The 10235-nt window shown below is 40.1% G+C and overlaps 1 protein-coding gene across 1 annotated transcript in view; it reads right to left on the bottom strand.

Annotated features, from left to right (window-relative positions):
• Nucleotides 1-1288: 1288 nt before the first annotated feature.
• The window catches only part of gpc1b (glypican 1b), a 62422-nt gene continuing 53475 nt past the window's right edge, over nt 1289-10235 (bottom strand). Inside the window, exons 5-10 of the mRNA XM_035669979.1 lie at nt 9485-9650; nt 9188-9318; nt 7076-7204; nt 6601-6734; nt 5286-5461; nt 1289-4816 (exon numbers count right to left, since the gene is read on the bottom strand). Coding sequence (XP_035525872.1) covers nt 4614-4816; nt 5286-5461; nt 6601-6734; nt 7076-7204; nt 9188-9318; nt 9485-9650 — 939 coding nt within the window. The 3' untranslated portion in view covers nt 1289-4613. The remainder of the gene's footprint in view (nt 4817-5285; nt 5462-6600; nt 6735-7075; nt 7205-9187; nt 9319-9484; nt 9651-10235) is intronic.

Below are 10235 nucleotides of genomic sequence, written 5' to 3'. Positions count from 1 at the left end.
TACCATGTTTATTTTGATCAAACAAAAATTAAAAGATTTGGTTAGTTTACAATGGCACCTGCTGCTGAGAAGAGAATAGAGAGAATAGATTTTTAGCTACCCAACAAGTTTCTGTGATACTGAAATGTAAATATTTTCAAAATGATATGTTGTACATTATTTCTCTCATATTGATTCCATTTTTAGATAATATTTCATATACATTTAATGGGTTTTCTAAGATATGTGCACAATCCTAGTAGCATGTTACTGTAAGAAATCTTTGAGCCAGGTAATGGCAGTTCATGGTGTACTGAACTGAGGGGATTTTACTGACAAGTGTTTTGCCCTCTTGAGCTGATATTTCCAATACAGAGACCATCTAAGGTTGTGAAGCAGTCGCTCATAAAACTGCTGCGAACCAAAGGGCAAGCTGGAAGCCAAAAGGCTGAGAATAACTTCTGCAGTTGTGCTGTGAGTGAGAGAGAAGGTGAAAAGCTTCAGACACAATCGATAGCTGAGAATGTGAATGTGTCTGCCCATATGTGTGTGAAGCAGATACTGAAGAAAGAGGACTGCAGAAAGATGGCTTATAAGTATAGTGAAATTTTATATATATTTTAATATTCATAATCTTGGTTAAATATTGCTGCCCTGACCCAACTGCATGTTGCTTATTCTCCTGGTATTTTTTACTCCTATAATTTGTAACCATGTGACAGACATTGCAGCTCCGCAGCAGAACCACAAAGTCCTTAGCTTCTATTCACATATTTAAAGAACTTTGTATAAGAACTTTGTATGTGAAGCGTGGCATTTTAGCGTCCCATAGGATGATGGTACACCTTGTTAAAACCATCCTGAGGGGGACGATCATTACAATGTCTACACACAGAACAAGACAAAGCACTTAGTGTGCTCTGAACATGTGGCAGTTTTTTGCTGTGTGGCAACACCAGACAGCAGCTGTCACCTCTGACATCATCACTGGAGCAAGTTGGCCCTTTTTAGGTGGCAGTGTGCCCTGGTGCGCTCTGGGAAACAACTTGGGCAGATGGAGAATTTGAAGAAGAGCAGCCCTTCCTTTTCCTGAGAAGCCTGGATACAATAGATCTGCATGGTGTTTGGGTGAGTTAAGTGGTTTATGAATATAATTTAAAAACCTTTTAAGATCTTCCAGATGTTAGCATGAAACAATCTATCTTTTTTTTTTTTTTCAGATGTTAGCATGAAACAATCAAATTTTTTTCTCATTCTCGCTGGACACAAACATAAACACAACCACCATTAAAGACACGGGACACCGGTATGTTGAAAATCTTACAATGTATATAATTGACACAAGATTTCAGGTACAACAGCAAATGAGACATTTTTTATTTTTTAACCTCTTTCTGGCATTTATCTTCACCGTAAGCACAAACTCTCCATAGATTTCTGATAACAACAAAACCAAAGTAAATAAAAACAAGAAAAAATTAAAAGTTTTTTTTCCTCATAAAATGGCACCTTTAAGAAATCCCTCTCATATTCAACTTAGTGTAGAGTAAAGCTGTCTTTAAATGGTGGGATAATCAGCTTTGGATTTTTGCCACCTAATGGATGAGAGCAGGGTTGAGGCGCAGAGACTGATTTGATATCAGCACTCTGGACAACCCTTCCTCCTGCCTCTTCTCACACACAGGGGCTTTGTGTTTACACTGTTTCACCATAGTTGAACAGGAGACGTCTTGCTGGGCCATATCTATCTGCATACACACATCCCCAATCAATAGTCGTTTCTGGAAGGTGTTGACTCGCGTATTGATCGACCAACTTGTGATGTCTTTGTGCAGACAATGCCATTTATTGGCCTCATAAAAGTGCAGGTTTTATAAAAGGGAGGGGGACTTTGAGCAACAAATTAATGAGATCAAAAGGTGAAGGAGGAGAGGGGGAGGGGGGGCTTGTGCAAATTTCAGCCGATGACATTGTGAGGCAGTCATTGAAACTGAAGTTGTGAGTTACAAGTCGTCTTTGAATTGGAATGTCACCATCACAGTTGGAGTCATTTTTCATTTTTTACAGGGGCTTAATGTGTACTTTCACATTCATATTAAGATATTTCCAGAGGGCCACAAAAAGAAGACCCATGTGGTGCTCTTTAATTGTTCTTAGTTCAAAATGTGTGTTGTTATTTTTTCCTTTCCCCAATGGAACATCTGAAATCAATCTTTCTCTTTAAATCTCAACATTGACCCCAACACTAGACAAAGTGTCAAAGGCAGTCACAGGCAGATTTCTTAACCAGGGACTAACATAAAGACAGCACACAGACATACACACACAAACACACATACACGCAGCAAGTATAGCATTCATTGATAAAGAATGTCAAAAAAAAAGAAGAAAATACCATCAAAATATCAATGTCAGGTAACACAAATGACAACAACTTCACCCATTTTGAGAGCAGTAATTAACTGAGTGTCGAACAGATGTTCTTCTCACAACTTTGACAGAGTCCCCAACTACTTTATTCGATCTGCAGTATTATCAACTGTCATAAAATGAGTTATAGTGGATTGTCCCAGTGTGTGACTGTCCATTTCTGTCCTCCACATAAAACTTCTCTGTTAGATACAATGCTGGAAAGCAAAGACACCATCAATACAGATTGGGAGTTATTACTGTTGTAGGTTGAACATTCTGTTTTTGAAAAATGAGCTATATCAATATTAAACTGCTGTCAGTTGAATAGCACTCTGTCACACAATGTTATTCCAGTACATTTCAATACATTTCATTTATGTGATTTATAATGGCTTTATCGTCCGTCCCTCATTTGCTCTATCAATCAAAGACAAGTACACACATTCACACACATACACATATACCCATGCAAGCATTGTCCCATCATCCTGCACACAGCGTTCTTAAATGAGAGCTTTTGACATTTCTTTGAATTAAAATCTGTTATGTGTTTCCTCCCCCAGCAAGGTTCTCATCGGAAAAAAAAGCCCTACACTGTGTTCCCACAACATTCCCAGTAAGGTTGACACATAATGAAGCACTGTGTCATTGTCATATTGCCTTGCCATCATGTAGAAGCATGAGGAACGCTTTAAAGGTCATTATAATTGATGAGCAGGGAGAAGGGTAGAGGGAGAAGGGGGTGGGAAGAAAGAGGCACTGATATAGAAAAGTTGCAGTAAAATGAAAGGCAGATATGGATACACTGTGACAGATGATGAATGAAATAAGAGTTATAGCATACAATGATCTGGCCGTTAAAAAAATTTGATACCTAATTGCCTATTTTTTTTTTTTTAAACAACAAAGAAGCAATCAAAAATATGTACACTGTTGTGTCTACATTAGAAATAGTACAATTCAAAGAGCATGGTGTGGCTTTTACTGTGATATGGATAATTGCTGCAAACAGACAAAATCGTATGACATTGCTAGCTGCAATTATGATGCTAATCACAGGAGCACTGGGCCTTTGCAGGGAGCACGCAAAATGATTTATATTATATGTCTGCTTAGCTGTGCACATAAAAAGAATACTGAAAAAAAGCGCTACATGGCAGCAGTGTTTCAGCCTCTGTGTACATTTCTGTTCTGCTACACGTTTCCAAAATCATGAACTGTCAATCCTTTGCTGTGAGGGCCATCTTAAACCAATACCCCTGCTCCACATACAGTGCTCTATAGTGGGAAGCTGCTGTCATCTGAGACCTGGCCTGGCCCAGCATGTGTTTTGCTTACACCAGACTCTCGAATTGATCCTACACAGCCAGCCGGGTCTGCAGAGAGAGGGAGATCGGCCTCAGCAGCGGGGAGGGGCGGGAGGAATGTAGGGATGAGTGGATGGATGGAGTGGCGGACAGGTCATGTTACTCCCACATTAGACAATCATGTCAGTGTGAATGTGATCACGGTTATTATTACAGCTTACATGATGAAATGGCAAAAAGTGCTGACATGGAGAGCTCTCATCCTTGCTGTGTGTAATGATATTGTGAGGCTTAATGCATTAAAAGGCCTGGTGGGCCATGCTGTCCAGATTATCCTCCTGTAGAAGTCATCAATATTTTATTTCATTTAAGTCTGTGGTTTGTGTACTATTTCTATAAATAAAGTAAAGTGATTAAACCACTCTGGGGTCTTTTGTTTGAGTTATTAATAAATAAATAATTCTACTGAACACAAGTGCTGTTTTAAAGGAGTGGAATCAAATATACGTATCTGAGTGCTACCGCAAAGCCCCATTCTCCCTCTCGCCGTGGTGTCAACACCAACATACTGTTAACAATATAGTCTTACACGTGTCTTAGGTACAGATATAATCTCAGAGAACCCAAATACCAGAAATGAAACATTAGAAGATGTGAAAAGACCAGCTCTAACGGTGTCATAATATAGCAAGAAATAAAAGAAAAGAGCAGAACCAAAACATTTATGAATTCTCATAATTCCATTTTGTTCTAATCCAAAACAAAAGTCCATCCAAGTGATTTTTTTTGTTGTTGTTGTATACTTATTTAGTTTTGGCAAAGTAACTAACCCCAAGCTTCTCCTTCCTCCCCTTTCAGACTCTCCCCAACCCCTAAGTCCCAAACTCAGTCCCAGTTGGTAGATTACACTGTCAATTATCGCCGGAGCAGCAAAATGAGCAGTGAAAGCAGGTAAATGGTGATGCAGGGTAGGTTGTGGCTGGCTGAGGATTTTGACTCCCTGTTTTCTGGAAGGTACGGGTAGCGTATGGGTCGGGTAGTGACTGGGACAATGAGTGGGCCCCGGGAACACATATCATCGGCGCACATGCCACTTCCTGAACCGCTGACATCATCACCTATGGACAGAGGGTCAGAACATGAGCTTAATGGTACGACATACATAAAATTTGCTGTCACGTAGTCATACATATTAAACATACATTGCACATACAGTATTTGCTTAACTACCAGTAAGAAAGATGAGGCTGACTATACAGGGGCAGGCCCCAGAAAATATTTATCGCCAGCATCATTCTGCGTTACGTACATTATGTGCTACAAAATATGATCTCAATTATTTAAAAAGGCACTTTGATTTAGGCCGAGCATTTTTATACCTTCATCTTAATTCCAAACATACTGATTTTGCTATTTAGTACATACTAATGTGCAAGTGTGCTGCCTTCTCAAATGAATAAATCAGAGTTGTTTATTTGCCTTAATCTAGAATTTAAAAGCTGTAATCCATCAGTGAGTCATCTGTGAGGACATTTCTTGAAAATGTTCTTCAGAAACTTTTGGAGCTGTGATGGTAAAAGTACTTACTGGTGTCCTGAAAGTCCACATCCTGGCCGTTGAGAGCATTCTTCAGGCGGTGCGTCATGATCTTCAGCTGCATTATCTGTTGGCGTATTGTCATGTCTGGCTTAGTGATGTCAATTTCCACTTCAGGGTTGTTGATCTGACTGGCTAGGCCATCACCCATCACCTCTGGAAGGTACCTGCCACACACAAACAGTTGTTTAACATGTGATATAGTCTGAAATTCCTTTCATTTCGCATAATTTAGTTTCTTTAAAGACAGAAGAACAGAAAAGTTGGATAAAAAAATGCAACATAGTACAAACAAACTTATATATATATAATAAACAAGATAGTGGTGTACATCTGTTTCAAGAGATTTAAAATACCAGACCCAATAAGGCTGAAATAGCAGAATAAAGTATGAAGTACATAGAAGTGAGCATGTGTGTGTTATTACCTATTAATTGAAGTTCACTAGTGGAATATTGTAAAATCTCTTTTTTCAAAACATACTTAGTGTAGCTTTAATATGCAAATTCATTACACCACCATGATTCCATTATGGAAAGGATATTTGATGGCTGGAACTTCATGTCACACACAGTTTGCTTGGACAGGTGACACTATTGTTAATGGCGAGTATGGTTTTTGTTCCTTTCCCTATTCTTTGTGGACTGGTTTTCATTGGGAGATGACGTGTGGTTAAGCTTTGTGGTGACGAAACTGCGTCACTGAGGTGTACACGCATCCACTGATGCTATTAGGACATGATTCAAGTTCAGATGAACAAGAGCACAATAGTTGAATGGGACTGCTAGTCGAACCAGCCAACAACGTCAGTCGCTTTGGAAGTGGTACTCCACAGACACTACAGCTTCTCACCTTTTTCCAGCTCATGAACTATTTTTGTGGAAAACCAGCCCTAATTAAAGTATTAGGATAGAGCTCGCCGCTCACTAGCTGAGACTAGCGCTGATGAGGGACCCAACACCTGCTAACCTGCTGACTCAGTAAGCTAACCCATCTTCCAGCTGTCTGCCGAATCTTGACAACCAGTTCACCTAGAGTTACTTCTGTGTCTTTCTCCTCTACATACTCCAGGTCAAGACTAGCCAAATAAACTGCACTTACCCCCAGACCTAGTCCGTAACAGTATTCCAAAAAGAAAAAAGGTAAGTAGAGTGTGGTCTTGACCTTGTATGGTCACCTCAGTAATGACTCACAGTTCCAGTTATACTGTGCATTAAACACCATTGTTTTGTAAGATATCATGTCATTTTTTGTACTTTCATATCTTACCATGAAATACATTTCTTTATAGGTTTATATGTCCTACCTGGCACGGTTCATGCCGTTCCAGCACTTATCCTCGGCCCCCGTTCCAGTGGCTACTCTGTCACTGCAGAGAACACCTGGGAGAGAAACCCAGTATGGCTGCATGTCCCTCAGTCTCATGGTTACATCAGACACCTAAGGCAGAGTTGACAAGAGCAGATTCATGAGCTTTTATACTTTGCCCAAAATCACTGCAAAATGTTGGACAGGAAATAGGAGAGTAAGAAAGACTCCTGCTTCTTCAATAACTAACTGCAGCGCTCAGTGATCTGACTCATTCAACCATCCAAGCATTCATTCCCATCTAATCACCCCATAGTACTCTGTGTAAAGGTAAAATGGACAGCAAAAGGGGTTTAATGGCCCATCATGAATAATGGCACCTGCATCATAAACCATCAATTGTAAAAAAGGGCCGGATTAGGCCTTTAGAGAGCAATAACAAGCACACAGATTCAATCGGGGTAAATACTAACCAGTTTGCCCATTTTGTTAGAACTGGATCCCAACTTGTCCTCCACTGTAACCTTCCCTCTCTTCATGGTGTCGTCAACTCCAGTGCTGCTGGTTCCTCCCTCTCTGAGGGCGCCACATGACTGGAACAACTGGAGAAGGAAAAAGTGAAGAATAGACAAGAGAGAAATGTAGAGAGAGGATACGTGGAAGGGGGGCAAATTAGACTGACAAAAGTTTAAATTTTGCCTTCCAAACACTGCAAAGCCCGTAACAGATTTAAATGCTGTATCATCAAATTAATCTTCATCCACATCTGGTAACTAAGGCTTCAGACATCAGCTCTATAAATCTTCCTACAATGTGTAGCTCATGGATCATGATCTTTATTGGCATTATTGTTAACAAGACTAAAATCTAACACTGGAACTAGCTCTCTGAATAGAATCCTATAAACCCATACTCATACTGCATCAGCAAAACATGTTGCATTTGTTGGACCAACCTGCCTATGAGTACACAAAGAACCGTTGAGCATATTAGTACACACAAATCTCTATCTTTGAACAACAAAGTGACGAGTTGTCCTTGTTATTTGCATGACCCCAAGAGTCAATCACAGCATTGCTCCAGCAGAATGATTCACAGCTCAGAAAGTATGACTTGTCCCTACGGGGCTTACGATTTATAAATGGAGCCCAGGGAATACAGTAAGACTGCAGTCAATCTGTCATCCAATCTGGCCTGCTTAGAGGAGCCTCAAGCCTTTGAACCTTCACACATAACTATAAAATAATCCTGTTTTAAGCTTTCAGCCGTGTCTGTCAGTATAAATGTTGTGTGGTTCACAGCCGATTGAATAATGAACAAAAAAAACATGGCGTTTGTCGTCTGAGTAGTGGCAGATCCTTCAAGCACATTTACTCATGCATACTGCAATCACTTTTATCTGTTCCTAATGGAAAAAGTACATAGCACAACATATGGCTTTTGATGTCAACAGATTATGTAAATAGTAGATAATCTGTCCTACACTGTGTCTACCATAATATTAAGACCATAGTCACAAATTGACTTCTATGGGATCAACACAACTCTTTTCCCTTGAGATGAAGATCAGAGGCTGAAGCTGTGTGTGATTACCATACTGAACCAGGTCAGAGGCAGTCTGCCAGGCTATGGTTCACCTCAAGCCAGCCAGGCTCTTTAACAGCAAAACCAGCACAGAGGAAGCTTTGTCTTTCCTCTCACCATCTACACTGTTTCCCACCTTCACCAAACAACTCAGTCAGGTTTCCATTGGTGTCAGTGCCTTTTAAGGATCATATAAAACTGTTGCTCAAACACCATTAAACAGTGAAGTAAATGCTTGGCCTGCAGGCTCTGTCATGACTCACATCCTTTTATTTTAAATCAGGTATACTGAGCATTGCAACCACATTAATGTAAGATAGGTGTTGATTGAACAAACAAATGAGTGTAGAGGAAATAAGGTAGCATAGTGAGAAAGGAATTAAGTCATGGCTCCAAGGTTTGTGTATTAGTTTGCACAGTGGTATTTACTTAAAGAGTAAATTATTTGTATTTCCTTACTACTCTTACTGCTTTATCAGGTGATATGAGTATTTTAATGCCCCTGAAAACTAGCTTTTCCTTAGTATTTCTCTGTAACATTACATATTCATGACTAAAAAAAGCTAATGAGTTAATCTGCTTCATTGGGACTGTGCAGGTGTGCTTTGAACAGATTTGATTGACGATTGCAAACAATCCCACAGTCTCATTTCGACTGCTTAATCTTTGATTGGTGTAATGAAGTGCATGACATCACATTTTTTCCCAACTAAACTTTACCCACTTAAAACCACTGAGGCTACTACAAGAAAAACAAAAACACAGAAACCTTTTTTGTGAAAAAAATAAAACTTATAAAAATATATATATAAAAATAATATAAAAAAATGATGTAGGACCACCTTGACAAGAGGATCTACAGATATTCAAGTCTAACGAGCGAAGTGAGATGCCTGTTCATTTGTAGTCTTTTTTTCCCAAACTCTTCATTGTAAAAACATTTTGCATGGTTCAGTCAGCTGTATACAACTGGATACATGTGCACCAATGTGTGCTCTGACCTTGGTGTTGATGGTCACTAAATTCTCCATCATGGTAAACATGGCTTCTGATATGCGATATGGGATTGAGAGGACCACGCTATCCACACCAGATGGGCCATCAAAGCGATCAGCCACCTGTATCATTGTTTCTACAAAGACAGGAGGTACAGTTAGCGTGAAGAATGCGTGAAATGTTTCATATGTAGTACATTGGTAAACACCAGGCACAAAGTAACATCATGTGTCGGATGCAACTTTAAGGAAACATATGGCTGAATTGGAATGCACGTGTGAATGTGTGTGTGTGCTCCCCACCTGCCAGATGCCTCCATTCTGTGTTGAGGTCAGCCTGGTTGGCCAGACAGCCCTTCATGACATTGCTGCAGTAGTTGGCACAAGGTCTGGCCGAGGCCATGCCACGGCAGTGGGGACAGTAAGTCATCCTCATCATGGCGCGCGTGCACTCCGGGCTCTGCGGCACCTGGGGTAGGGCACAGTCAAAAATAAACACACACCACCTGGATGAAAGATTACTGTTTACCCAAGCATATATGATCTAATAGTCTAAAAGATACAAATGATAGCAGCAGTTGATCAAACTGTATTTGAACTGTAACTGTTCAAATCTGCTGCAACTGTACAGGAGAATTAAACAAAAGTTTTCAGTTTTAATAATATGTGAAGATGGAAATTTCTTTTGCCAGACAATGACAGTCACAGAACAGTGGGAGGTCACCTCCCATGGTGACCTTTTTTTAGTTTGCACCAGACTTTCATTCAGCACAGTTTCCTTGGAAACCACTTTGGGAGAATTGGCTTTTTGTTTCATATGTGATAAAAAGGCCCTGACATTCATACAAGTATTCTCAGTCCCTCACTCCATCCTTCCTGCCTCTTCCACTTCTCTCTCTATCCCACAAGGCTCTTCCCCTAGGAAAGGGCCTTGGTGCGTGAAAAGTGAAACTGGGTTAATACCAGTAAGCTCTGTTCACAAGAGAGTACAGCTATGCATACAAAACCTCAGGAAGTGTGTGTGTGAGAGAGAGGGAGAGAGACAGAGCGAGAG

This window comes from Morone saxatilis, unplaced genomic scaffold, assembly GCF_004916995.1.
Source record: "Morone saxatilis isolate NCDOM2014 unplaced genomic scaffold, NCSU_SB_2.0 Contig23, whole genome shotgun sequence".
In the NCBI taxonomy this organism is placed as follows: domain Eukaryota; kingdom Metazoa; phylum Chordata; class Actinopteri; family Moronidae; genus Morone; species Morone saxatilis.
The sequence above is the reverse complement of the archived record's forward strand: the minus strand, read 5'-3'. Positions and strand labels throughout refer to the sequence as shown.